At 34.8% G+C, this 14,707-nt stretch overlaps 1 protein-coding gene across 3 annotated transcripts in view; it reads left to right on the top strand.

Annotated features, from left to right (window-relative positions):
* The window catches only part of cntfr (ciliary neurotrophic factor receptor), a 206,143-nt gene that overhangs the window by 153,443 nt on the left and 37,993 nt on the right, over positions 1–14,707 (top strand). For all 3 annotated transcript variants that reach the window (XM_058789387.1, XM_058789389.1, XM_058789386.1), the window contains 2 exons: positions 5,472–5,638; positions 8,691–8,854. In XM_058789387.1, coding sequence (XP_058645370.1) covers positions 5,472–5,638; positions 8,691–8,854 — 331 coding nt within the window. The remainder of the gene's footprint in view (positions 1–5,471; positions 5,639–8,690; positions 8,855–14,707) is intronic.

The raw sequence follows: 14,707 nt of genomic DNA, 5'->3' as shown, positions 1-14,707 counted from the left end.
ATAAATTTTAAATTATTTCTGTTTAAATGTCTTTTAACCTGTTCATCAAAGAATCCTAAAAAAAATGCACCAAAGTTTCCACAAAAAATAGGAAGCAGCGAAACTGTTTTCAATATTGATAATAATCAGAAATCTTTCTTGAGCAGCAAATCAGTATATTAGAATGATTTCTGAAGGATCATGTGACACTGATGCAAATTCAATTGCATTTTTAAAAGCATTTTTAAAAGTATAAAAAAAGAAATCTTAAACTCTAAAAATGTTAGTGTTTTTACTGTATTTTTGATCAAATAAATGCAACATGAACATAAAAGATGTGAAGTGACAAATGTCTTAAAGATACCAAACTTGCGATTGAACGGTAAGATACTTGAATACATGTATTTTATAACGACGCGTACAAAAATATGTATTTTTGAGTTAAAAAAAGAATCACTCACAGCTCAAAATATTAGCAGGCAATGTCACAGCATGCATTTTTTTAAATGAGTTTTTAATGGCAAATTTGTCTATTTAATATATTACAAATAACCATAGCTCCAAAGGAACTAATTAGTTGACTAATATACTGTATATATATATTAGGGATGTGCCCGAACCCGTATACCTTATTTGGAAAGGCACGGGTAATGGCTTCAAAACGATCTGCACGGTAATCTGCACGGTCCGCTGCCTGTCAGTGTCGGCAAAGCAGTGTTGCCAGATATTGCTACAAAAAAACAAACACATCCAATCTTCTGAAAAATGCACCAAAATAAGTTTAAATCTTGTGTTTTCCAAATAAGATACAGAATATCTAACCTCAACCTTCATCTTCCCACTTCATTAATGCCCTAATTACTTTATTAATGCTGTTACGTTAAGTGTTAAAATAAGTCTTTCCTGTAGCTCAAATAGTAGAGCATGGCGCTAGCAACGCCAAGATCATGGGTTCGATTCCCAGGGAAAGCAAGAGCTGATAAAATGTAAAAACTGTAACTTGAATGCAATGTAAGTTGCTTTGGATAAAAGCGTCTGCTAAATGCATAAATGTAAATGTAAATGTAAAGTCCAGCAACGCTTATAATAACTAGATCTGGCAACATGGCGGAGTGGAGGTAATGGGTGGATATAGACACCTAACCCTACCCCTTACCCTATCACTAAACATAACTCCACCCATTAGTTCACACAGAGGTGGAGCTGGACATCCAGAGAGGGGGAGCTGGAGGCCATTTGGCTCTGCAGTGAGCAGTACTTGCTGCGTTTCGCAGCTGCTGCGAGTCAGCCACATGAATTTATTCAGCGACATGATTTAAAATAATTTTTCATATGTTTTCAAATTTTATTTTTGAACATGGCTGGCTTTGGGCCTGGATGTGTAAATTGAATGAGTGTAAACTATCACCTATAAAAATGAAATGAGAGCAAATCAATAGTCGTGTTGGGGTCTATGCGCGTCTCTCAGAAATCAGAGCTTTGTCTGGAGTTATATCAACTAACTCGACAAAAATATCCTAAAAACGGTCCTAACTTCAAACCTTTTCGAAATTCAACTGTAAAAAACGCATTACATTAGCCATTTTCGTGAATGGCGATGTTTGATCAAGGCTTTTGGAGGGTTCAAATGATTTGTTGCGCTCTGTTGATAAAATACTCGTAAATGATCACAGACTCCCGCGACACATGATCTTCAAGTTCAAGCGAGCTTTATTGTCATTATGCTATGAGTATTGAACACTGTCTTTCCATTTCAAATTTTTTTCAGCTTCTTTTTTTTCTTCTAGTGCTCTTATTTAAGATTGTGGATGTTTGTCTCTTGACAAATCTGTACACAAAGTTTCACTGGAAAACAAGAAGAATAAACTTATTTTTCTTTTTTGATCAATATTTTCTGTAGTTTTAAATAGAGGATATTTACAAAGTTATAATTATAATAAAAAATAATATTTTCTTTAGTTATACAAGGCATATTTGTTAAAATGAAAACTACAAATCGAACAGATTTGCATTTAAAATGGTATGTTCATGTAATTTGACGAACTTCCTGTCTAAGCCACGCCCACTTCCGGATCCATCCGAATACAGATACAAATTATTTTGTATCTACACACCCCTAATATATATATATATATATATATATATAATGTCGTAGGCACGAGGCCGCAGGTAATCACAGCCGTGGCGATATACAGTCATATCTCACGTCTACGAGTGTGATATTGCGTTTATACAACAGTTCAACGGCACGAGTGTTTAAATAATTTAGAAACAACAACGGAATATCTTTAAAAGCCCCCTTTTGTGCAGAACTACTTTCTACCGCCACAGATTTAAATCTAAAGTTTAACAGCTGATGGTCTCCGTTACTAATTCCAAATCATCACTTTAGAGCTAGTAACGAAGGAACTTTGAGTTGCTTCATTGAAAGCTTTGTATTACTGTAGTAAAAGCTTGCTGTATTATGTAAAATAAGCATTACGAGAGAGAGATGGACTGAGCGACTGTGATTATCTGCATCCGATACAGGCATCTCATTCTCCTAACGTTGCTTACAATTGAGTTTGAATGTCCACTGATGAAAGCGTTATCTTTGTCGTAACGTCAATATCCTTTCATTGATTTCTGATGACAGCGCTCCTCAGTGCATTTTAGCTGGGTCAAGCTGTTGTTGTAAGTAAAAATATCGTCCGTTTAGAAAAGTGTTTATTTTTCAAAGTAAAAGTCTTTACTGCAGCGCTGACTCATAAAAACAGTCTGTTGTCACCATCTAATGGCGGAACAATGTAACTAAAATCACCATCACGAACACACACACCATGTCTCAGTACTAAACACTATTAAATACTATTATTATTTATATAAAATACTAATAATTGAATAATAATATTTAATAAACAACAACAACAGCCATCATAAAAGTTGCTAGGCAATTCAGTCAACCGTAAGCAAAGGCACCGCGATACAGCATTGAATTTACATAAACATGATAAAATTTTGCCAAAAATATTTGCTCTGGAACAAATAATAGTTTAAGCCAAAGACTGGCCGTGAGATTTACCGCACGTCCTGATATTGCCGAGTTACACGTGTTCCTGGGTCAACATATTTTGTTGACCCTGGAACAACATTTTAATCCAAAAATATAATCTTAACCATATTCCTACACCTAAACCTAACCTTACCCATGAGTAATCCCTAAAATCAGAGGAACTGATAGATGAATTACACTGATGTACAGGCACCAAACACTGATTGTAATCCTAAACTTCACAAAAATTATAAACTGGTTCTTGAAATCTGATTGGTTAATCACAATGTTGTTCCACGTCGCACTCGGCAATATCAGGTTGTGCGAGATTTACCCAACATGAATTTATATCTCGTGTTTAACCACTATAGAGACATCAGAACCAGCGGTAAATTCCAGAAGATCTGGCCGCGGTGAGGCGCTCTCTGCGGGTGTAATGAGCACTGAACTGACCTTATCTTTATTAACAAACCGTATATTTTAAGTCCAAGCAAGCACATTCTCACTTAAAAATTCCTTAAAACTACATTCCGGGACACAAAACAGTATTATTTTTAAATTATAGTGGATTTGGGAGTCCACCATGACACTAGATAGATACATAGATAGACCCAGCTAGAACAAGCGGAGTGATGCAAAATTGTGAAAGGGCATTCCTGTAGCGATCCAGTACAATATCTCACGGTTCTCAACCAATCAGATTTGAGAACCAGAACAAACTTTTGTATAAATATATATATTAAGTTGACTTTAATCAAATAGCATTGACTTTGATTAACCTCTATTCTTAACAACTTTAGAAGAATTAATAATCCATTAAGTGTTGTACATTGTGCAGTTTAGGTCATTATACATAATTATACAAGAGCATAATGTCAGGACTAGACATTATCTACATGACAAGTGATTTATGTATGAAAATGTGCCGCAAGGCGTTTGAAGTATAACCCCAGTAAAGCTTCATCAAAACCTAATAAATGATTTTGCAGTGCACGCGCATAGCTGATATCAGGAGGTTTAAAGGTCAGCTTCAAGGCCTCGGCCCAGATGTACCCTTGAGGCAGGCAAATGGCAGCCCCTAATTTAACAATTCTACTGCTTTCATGTCACATGGTACCACTGCAGAACATCAGAATGGAGTAATAATGTTTGCTTCTTCCAGAAATTAAGTACATTTATTCCATACAACAATAGCCAGTGCTGGGTAGATTACAAAATGTAGTCCGTTACTGATTCTAAATCACCTCATAAAATTGTAGTTAGTAACGCAATCCATTACATTACACATTTTATGATTAGACTATGATCAGGTAATGTGATCAGACTGCTTTTGGATTACTTTTAACTAGTGCTGTCAATCGATTAAAAAAAATTTATCGCATATTATTTCTGAAATTAATTGCGATTAATCGCGATTAATCCCACCTAACATTAAAGTTCTTAATTATACTTTTATATTGGAATAAATTTAAATTCAATCTTAAAATTAATGTAGAAACAACATAAAGAAAGTATATTTTTAATATTTGTTTAATGCCGTCTTTTTTATGACTGAAGGCCAGTATCAGTGATACCAACTGATGTCTCTATGAATTTTGTCCTTATATTTCACCATTGACTATAGCCATTCAACATTACAGTATATTTGAGAGCAATCTATTTAAAATGTATTAGACTTTAAAAAAAAATAACTTCAAATTTAATTGAACTTAAAACAATCTTCACATAAACCCATTATAATAAATGACATATAGCTACCTGTGCCCTTCAGCAAGAAAATATAGCCTAATTTAATAAAGTTATCAAACACTAAATTCTAAATTAAATAAAGATAAAGCTTGAAACTACAGAAGTTAATAATTTCCTCTTTTTTATTTTGTTCTTTGATTAACAGACATCACAGCAGCTGGTTATTTTGGCTGCTACTTTAAGAGCTGCCGCTGCTGAACTTGACACGGATCTGATACTGATTTAAATGTGATTCATAAATAATAAATACTTACATGCACAGTTTTAAGGCAGCTTTAATTGACTTTTTTTTTTAACTTCATGACATTGCATACCTGTAGTTTCATTTGGGTTTGAATATGATACAGTGCTTTAATGTAGACTAATAGAGCACGTGCCGGCACATTTGTGCATGCAATTGAAGAGCACGCGCTATGAGCACAGTATAACGGCTGACAGGACAGGAAGTCTTGTTTTTACTGACATATGGCCTGACAACAGCTCATCTGACCGCAGTTCACTGCTATTCTACTGAAGCTCCTCGTCATCTGTACCGTTTCTGCACTCGTGCCGATAAGGACAAATTCATCCAAGAATTTAAAATCTGTGGTGTTTTACTTTTTCATGGTATTGAAAAGTAGAGAATTAATTTTTAGATTAAATATTCTGTTAAAAATTAAAGTACTAATGACATGATACTTCAGAAGATAAAGTTTTCTTAATTTTTCTTCAGACACAACCAGAGGCCCTTGGAGGTGACGAAGGATGAAGTCCATAAGAACAGATGCCATGTGAAGTTTCCAGAACTTTTCTCCAGCTTTCCTTACCGGGTCAACGTCACGGCAGTGAACTCGCTGGGTCGAGCTTCCAACGCCATCAGCTTCGAGGAGTCTTCAATAGGTACAGTGTAAATACTACACACAAAAAAAACAAGAAAAAAAAACATTGGAAAGTACTTTCACTAATGAATTTCTATCAAATTTCACAAATAACTACAAAGAAACTCCAAGTAATTTTGAATTTTTTAAGTAGCAAAACTGAAATAGTATTTTCTTGTAAAATATACTGCAAAAAAATTCTATATGGCTATAATATATATGGCTTCATTGCAGACACAGAAAATATAATTTACAGGTAATTTTGATGTGAACACATTGAATTCCTTGAAAAAAAAAAAGTGAAAATAAGCCTCATTCCCAGAGTCATTTAGAAATTCCTGTTCATTATTAGCCTTGCATGATATACTGGGGTTGAGCAAATAGACCTTGCAAAAACAACTAGTTCATATTTGCCAGACACTCTTGTAACTTACAATCATCTCCTTTTTTTGAAAGAACAAAACCCATGCTGGCAAACAGAAGTGAAGAAAATATTTCCAATGTATCGTCTGGTTGATGGAGGTGGTGTTGTTGAAGTGGCTTCTGGCAACTAAATAGAATGCTTACATGCATGGCTACATGTGTACTTGATAGTAATAAAAATGCTAATGCAGTCTGGATCACTGGATTGACAACAAAATATTTTCTCTCTGGTTCTAGTGTATATTTTATAGAAAATGGATTCCTTTTAAAATGCATTTCATATGTAACAGCTATTTGATTTTTTTTGTTTTTTTTTATTTTTATTTTTTTTTTGTTTAAAGCAATTTATGATTAGCATATATTTTAGTGACAAGTAGGGAACATATCAAGTACATCAAAGAAGTAAATTGCCTTATAATGGAACTAAAGCATGCAGACTATTACATTTTGACCACAATTTCAAGATGCATGGGATCTATATATTCTAAATTAAAATGAAGTCTATTTTTTTTTTTGCAACACTAAATGCAAAAATAATTTTCTTTATCAGAATTTTTGTAATATTTAATTAAAAAGTGAAGTGCATGACACTTATTTTTCTTACCTCTTTTTCCCCCTTGTTTTAAGCAGATATCTAAGCAAATTTAGAGAGGTTTATGCTTAAAACAAGGTCAAAACAATATTCCAATGAGGTATAAAAAATAGTTTGCTTTTAAAGTGAGCAATTTGTCTTGTCTACAGGATGTTTAGATATTTCACTGAAAAAAAAAAAAAAAAGCCAAAATACTGATTAGGAAAATGAATTTTTGCAGTCCAGCCCTTCCTCTCAGCATGCCCAGACATAAAAATTAGCATCCGAATAGCCGACATCTAAACAACATCAACAGTGTTTGAAAGTCGTAAAGAGTGTTTCGCTCAAGCCAGGTCAAGGCCTGAACTATAAATCCTGAAGCCACTATGTGTCTGCTATGAATAGTAAAGGGAACGGGGCTCAGAAACATCTCTTTGTCCTCGTGTGTATGTGTTTGTGTGCGAGTGAAGCTAAAACCGCAGAGCAAACAGAATGATCCTTGGACACCGCAGCTCGAGAAGAAGAGAAAGGCCACTCTGTTGCTCTCTGCTTATTTCCCATAAACCTTAGCTCCAAAAGGCTTTCGTAATATTCAGGAGACGCCGCTGCTCAAAAGACATCTCGAGAAATGTCACAGTGTGGCTTCTTTAGCAGACGTGTGTGTTATGTCAAACTGATTTTCTGCTCAGAGGGACGAGCTGCAGATCATAAAGAGGAGATCTCAGCACTATTCATCATTCATCTCTTTTTCCATTATAGTCTTTCGCTAGTGGCATTTGTCATGAGTGATTCTTTCTACGTAGCCACTAAAACTGCGTTCTTTTTGTACTGAGCCTTGTCACAACTCCTATACCGTTAGCATCTCAACTATCGGGGTATTTTCATACTTCCTAGCTATGTTAGAGGAATAGTTTACCCAAAAATACAGTATCTCATGACTATTATGACATTACTAAACCTGTATGGCTTTTTTTTTTTTTTTTTCTGAGAAAAAATGAGAAATTTTGAAGAATGTTTAAGCTGCTCTTTTCCATATAGTGAAAGCAAATTTCAAATGAAAGCAAGCTTCAAGCTTTAAAAAGACAAAGTACCTTAAAGATAACCCAAAAGTCTTTGTTTTTCCATGCACTTGTCAAATCTTAACTTTTGAGATGTTGGACTATTTTTGCTTCAATAACATGTCTTCTTGTAGGTTAGTTGAAACAAAACATCCAAAATACACATTTAAGTGTCTATTTTATGATACTTTATCTATTTGCATCTGTAGATTTCAATTACAAACCATATTTTCTTATTGGCAAGAAATCTAATCTAGACTTCAGTAGCGCTGAAATTCCTAAAATTTTTAGAAAGTTTTAGTTTTACTCATGTCTATTCTATATTTGTCTAATTTATGTAACAATTTATATAACAATTTACATAGTTTATATATATATATATATATATATATATATATATAATATTTCAAAATCTTTCAGTATTTTAAAAGATATAAAAAAAAATATGTAAACTGTATGTCAGCAAAATAAAACATGAATTTTGATCCTGGCTTAATCCAATTTTCATATTTATGTTCTAGATTTGTATGCAAACTAATGAATATGTAAATATATGATATATAATTTGCATATTTAAACAAAATGTTAGCAAACTTTAAATACAAAACAATTGTCTTAAAGTACTGTGATTAATGAACTACGGAAAGTATGGCGAGTTACCTTATTATTATTATTATTATTTATTACCATATTTACCTGTAGTATCTTGCTTTTAAGCCATACAATGTGCAAGAACCCTTTTTTAAATTTTTTTGGGATATTCAAAACTACCAGACATGAGATACATGAGAAAACATGCCATTTAATGTCAATTACGTCAAACCTGGCAAGACGTGTTTTGACGTGACCCATTTAAATATGGCCATGTGTGGATACGATTTGAGGACTTTTCTCCATCTGTTTTCCACAGAAGAAAGCAATGAAATTCTGATGACAGAATTAATTTGGGAGGGATTTATTCCTTTGAATATGATACCTGTGATTGGTCATGAGCTTACATCGCAGTCTCTTCGGTCCAACAGTGAAACCTGACCCCCCTGAGAAGGTGGTGGCCAAACCCGTAGCCAACAATGCAAGAAGACTAGAGGTGACCTGGAACAGTCCCAGTACATGGCCCGATGTGGACACCTTCCCGCTGAAGTACTTCCTGCGCTACCGGCCGCTCATCCGAGACCAGTGGCAGCACGTAAGTGTGGATCACTGCTTTTCTAACTTCTTGTCATCTTTAACGTTTATGTAAAGTGCATATGCTATATGGCCCATTTTCATAAACCCAACCAGCTAGGTATTTTTGGCAAAGTTGGTCAAACAGCTGGTCAACTAACAAGCTCAAACTGCTTGAAATTTTTCAACAAGCCAGTTGTCTGTGGCCCAGCAATCTTGTGAGGATAAACCCAACTGTCTATTGCACAAAACATGGCATATTCTGGTAACCAGCTATGTTAGTCATTTCTTCAGCGTTTCAAATAGAGTTTCAATCATGTCTCATTTTGTACAAGAATACAGGGGTCAAAGTGGGCTGCTGTGATTTGGTTCCTTTGTCAGCTCTCCTCATGAGTCCAATTGTGTCCCTCAGCTCTACAGAATGAGACCAGACAAGTTCTTTGGAAACTGATTTGCTCACCAATATGTCAATCAGAGTTTTGGACAGTTGAAAATGGGTGATTTATATCCCATGGTTTCAGCTCATATACGTCACCATACTACTGAATGAGAGCACCAGCCAGTCAGTCAGAGAAGATTTCTTAAGAAGCCTCTTGGGATTATTGAATTTATTCCTCTTACATATCAAGGCTGAAAGTAGATGTTGTGTCATGGTTATTTCCATTAAGCTCTTTAAGTAGATGAGCACATCTCACTATATAATCTAGTTACTGCCTGGCACTAAGAATATTAAGCGTTTCAGAAATACTTCAAATCTGTTTGGGAATTTTTAAATTAGACTACCTGCTCTGGACGAATGCAGTATAGAGTTGTTTTGCCATGATACTGGAACTTCTAACTTCGATGCAATGCCTTATACAGATACTTATTTAATTAAAATACACATTTAATTCAACTTTTGAATGTGCAGGTGATATAATTTTATTGATACTGGTGAAAATGAGTATTGAAGCTGTTTCAAATATTCACTGATATGTATCAAAAAGTAAAAAATTTTGGCAACACTAGTACTCTTGGGGGAAAAAAATGGAACGTAAAAATGCAACATTAAAGTTGTCAACTTTAGCAACTAGTGTTGTCAAAAGTACCAACTTCGGTACCAGTCGGTACTGAAATTTTAAAAAAAAAATGTCCATTTCCCACTAACATTTGAGCGAATTCTTAAACAACGCTGATTGGCCATTGCGTTCACGCGCTCAACAGATATGATGGTGATTGATTGGCTACAATGATCATCGCTTCATGCTCTTCACCGAGCGCTCACACAGAAACACACGGGAGGTTTGAAAGCCACATCTATCAGCCATTCACAGTCATATCTGTTGAGCACGTGAACAAAATGGCCAATCAGCGGTGTTTAAGAATCCGCTCAACAGCGCTCAAATGTTAGCGGGAAATGGACATTTTTTTAAATTATTTTTAGTAAAAAACTGGTACCGAAGTCGGTACTTTTGACAACACTACTAGCAACAGATCTCTTCTTCAATATTGTGATGTACATCAGTGTAGATTATCGAGAAAAAAAAAATAGGACAGGGACTTGGTTCTATCAGCTGGTTATTGATTGGATTTTGAGATATGGGCGAGGCATTAAAAATTTATGTGAACTTGCAGTTAGTTGTAGAGGGGGTGGGGTTTAAGTGGACTAAATGATTAAACAATTTCTGCTTGCGTTACTAGAGAGAAATCTGTTGGAAGATCATGCTACAACATTTTGATACAGTGTTGATTAAGAAAAATCATACTGTATGAATTGTTCGCAATGACATCTACAACAGTCTTTTACAAAAGAAATGCTCATTGCATGCCAACGTTAACTGCACCAGGCTAATACAGTAACAACAGGTTTTGTGAATATATTGCATTTTATAATAAGGCTTATTTGCATAAAATGGCATGTGTGCACTGAAAATAATGTCTTTTTAGTAAAGCAACTAAACTTATAGTCTACGTGCAAACACCAATGTTATGTAGCTGAAGTCATGATGCCATACTTCACTACAGAGCACATCTCATCCCTCCTTACAAAGAATCCAACTAAATTTCCAAAACAACTATTACTCAGTGCCATACGAATCCTATTTGAGTTCTCTGAGACCACTACTCCTCTGAAACAAACCATATCAGCCCGAACACAAGCTCATATCAGCTTGCAGCAAAGACCATATTGAGCTCCATCACGACAAGGTGGAAACCTCATCAGTCTTCGGCAGGGCCGCGTTTCAGCTGCGCCTCACATGTGCACTCACGTAGTGTATCACGGCGAGAGGGCTTCAGAGAGATGAAAGAGCCAGCTCGGCACGGGGAGCGTGGTGTAGGGAAGCCATTCATTCTGCTGAGGAATGAGGGGATGGCAGCTGGAACAGTCCTCGCTGAGCGATGGATGCCTCAAAGCTGCCTGGGATCAGACGGCAAAATGTGGCATGGAAACAATCAAGCACTCGCGGCTAGCCAACAGTGTCCCTGGGTTTAAGAAGTGGACATGTTTTATATTTGCTTTTTTAATATTAATAACATCAATTCCAGTTGAATTGAGGTGCGGATATGCAAACATGGCTCAGATATTAGTACCTCCGATTCCTGTTCCCAGAACTGTCTAAATAGACACAATTTTTCTATTCTGTGGAGCGCACTTTTTTTTTTTTCTCTTTGAGATTTACAATTCTAACACAAAAATACATTTTGACAGAACTATTAGAGGCCTTTCGTCATGGAGGAATGGGTAGACAGATCGATAGATAGTCAGACAGGCACAAATTCAAAGTACCGTATAGACACGTATACAAAAGTATGATAAGTTAATTTTGGATCCATAGTCTGGTAATTAGGACTTAGAATTTTTTTTTTTTTTTTCAACAGTCAGCCATCTGTTCGGACATCATGCATTAAAAGAACACAGTGAATCCACTAAATTAAGACTAATTTTTGATTCATTCGCAACTGTTTTGACACAAATAATGCAATCTTTCGCAAATGCTTACTGGAAATTTTCATTTGTTTAAGATGACATTCTGTCATCATTTATTCCCCCTTAAGTTGTTCCAAACCTGTATGACTTTCTTCTGTGGAACACAAAAGAAGATATTTTGAAGCATTGATTGTTTCAATGGTTTTAATACATATATTGTAAGTCAATGGGGTCCAAAACAACATTATATGGACAAAATCACTTTTTGGTTACAATAATCATTTATTTTGATACTCCACTTTTAGGAATTCTACTAACTAGAAGTAACTTTGCAACTACATGTCAACAAGCAGTCATTGGGGTATTGGTAGACTAATGAGCGTTAATTGACATAGTTGCGAAGTTACTTATAGTTAGTAGAATTTCTAAAGTGGACTAAAGTGTAACCCACTGCATGCACGTTTGGAATGACATTACAATTTTAAGATGAACTTTCCTTTTATTATATCAAAGGCATATTTCAAGATCAGAGAAACAAACGTTAAATATGTACCATAAGTAATAGCTCAGTCTTGATTTACTATTGAAACCTAACATTAGAAATAACCTGGTCAAAAGCAAAATGTGTGGCCTCACATTGACATATACATGTTTATAAAGTAGAAATGTCATTTTTGTTGAGCGGCTCAGATAAATGAGTGGACTGAGAAATTCAATGGATTTATGTTTCTGCTCAGTTGTAATTGATGGAGCTGAGCTGAAGAGACATATGGTGCAACAGAGCTTTAAAAAGCACTGACATTTAACAGACGACTCTAAGAGCAACGGAAGTGTGGAGTAATTATAAGAAAGATATGCATACATTCACACCCACTGAGTGATGAACTTTGAAACTTTTCATTTGCTCGAAGGTGTGAAAAAGAGATTATAAGACGTTTGTTTGAAGTGGGAATATTTATGCTGAAAATATCAGTATTTTGAGTGCCAGATTCACTAAGAATAAATAGGGCAGTTGTTATTAAATAGCAGTGTTTTTAGTATTTGCATGTTCCGTATGAATTGTTTTAGTGTTGTCTGTGATCATTCTGTATGAGAAAAATGACACATTATTCATGATGTTATTACTCTTTGGATAAAAGTATTGCCGTAATGATGCGTCAACCTAATCAATAGTGTAAATTATGTAAATGCATCGTTTTGCATTGATTGCACGAATACATCCAACTTTTTATGTCCATCCTAATGATGCCAGATCTTGGGCATGATGGAAATTGTCAGTACTCACAACTGCATTCTCTGCAAATTCACATTGTTTGAGTGAAACATGGATATATGGCAGAAGTTCTGGTGTTTATTTTTTGGTAAGTTGAACAAAGAACTAATGGACTAATCAGAAAAGAATCAATAGATTTATTAGATGGTTTGGGGAGAATAATCATTAGATTAAATGAAAAAATAATCGAAAGATTAATTGATTTAAAATTTAAAAAAAAGTTGCAGCCTTAGCTAAAAAGTTGCTGCTGAAGAAATACATTTCCATTTATTTTATTTTTACTTTTTATTATTTATTATTATTATTAAAATTTTTTATGGTTATTATTGTTTGGAAAGTTAAACAAAGGACCAATGGACTAATCAGAAAAGAATCAACAGATTTATCAGAGGGTTTAGCAATAAAAAAAATTTAGATTAATAGACTAATCAAAGAAAAGAAAAAAAATTAATTGATTGCTAAAAGAAAAAAAAGTTGCAACCTTAACTAAAAGTTGCTCATAAAGGAATAAATGTTAATTGTATGTATGTATGTATTTAATTATTTATTTATTTTATTTAATTGTATTATTTTTAACAAATTGTGTAGTTACAACAGCAGGGGCTTAAGGCCAATGCTAACCAGCAAAACTTTGACCATGTTAAATCTGTGCATTTAGTGCCTAGTTTGTATAAATGGCAGGTTTTTGTGTGTAAATACCACAGACTAAAAAGTGCAGATGTTTTTCATTTTCCCACTGTTAAACTTAATAAATAAATAAAAAACAGTTGCAGTATTAAAGTTGCACATGCATTTCATTAGCACATGCATTTAAAGAACAGGTGAAATCCTGTTTATCGCAAGTTATTCTGGAGAGAGATGTGAATGATGGATTGAAATAGATGGGAGCGGCGAAAAGACACAAGACAGCTGTGAAATGACTGCATATGTTTCACGCTCTGTCTTTTGTCCAGGAAAGCAGCAGCATGGAGTGTGAAAAAATGAAAGGAGGCTGGGGGTGCGGAGGAGAAAAAATGGTGTGCTGTGCCATTTTTCTTCTTCACCCCTTTCATTCCCAGAAATGATGTATTTAAACTCAAGCTTTAACAAGCCGCTGTGGTGCCACTCAGCCAAATGAGAAACAATCTGCTCTTGACCAGTGGGGGCTTTTGGGAGTCGCTGCTCAGAATGAATGTGCTGTGTTAGAGGCCAAGCTTCAGAGCTCCATCCAGTTTCAGGTGACTGATATGTGACTGTAGATCTAATGGGGTTTGGCTCACTGTTGCTCCGGGTAATCACAATGATGGACAAAATTAAAGCTACAGGAGTGCACAATGCCAAAATGGAGTAGTTTTAAAAGAGTAATGGAATTTGAATGAGATTTAGAATGTTCTTTTTGAAATTGTGTAGTAGGATAGCAAATATTTTGACTGTCAACATAAAGTCTGGTCCACATTGTAGATCATTCTACACAAGTGTCGCTTGTTTTGTTGGTTTGCATGGCCTTGTTAAAACCTCTGCTAGTAGATGTCTGGTTTTTAGAACTCAAAATGATTTACTATATACAATAGCAGATATTTAACATCTGTTTTTTTTGGAGGCCCCTTAAAAGTGTAAAATGTTAAATTTATTTTATTGTATTTTTATCTTTATACTGACACCTGTTAGTGTGGATGTAGCATTACAAGTATTTTGTTTATTGTTTTTAGAACAGT

This window comes from Onychostoma macrolepis, chromosome 10 (genome assembly GCF_012432095.1).
Source record: "Onychostoma macrolepis isolate SWU-2019 chromosome 10, ASM1243209v1, whole genome shotgun sequence".
NCBI lineage: Eukaryota > Metazoa > Chordata > Actinopteri > Cypriniformes > Cyprinidae > Onychostoma > Onychostoma macrolepis.
Note: the sequence above shows the minus strand (reverse complement) of the source record. Positions and strands in the feature narration are given on the sequence as shown.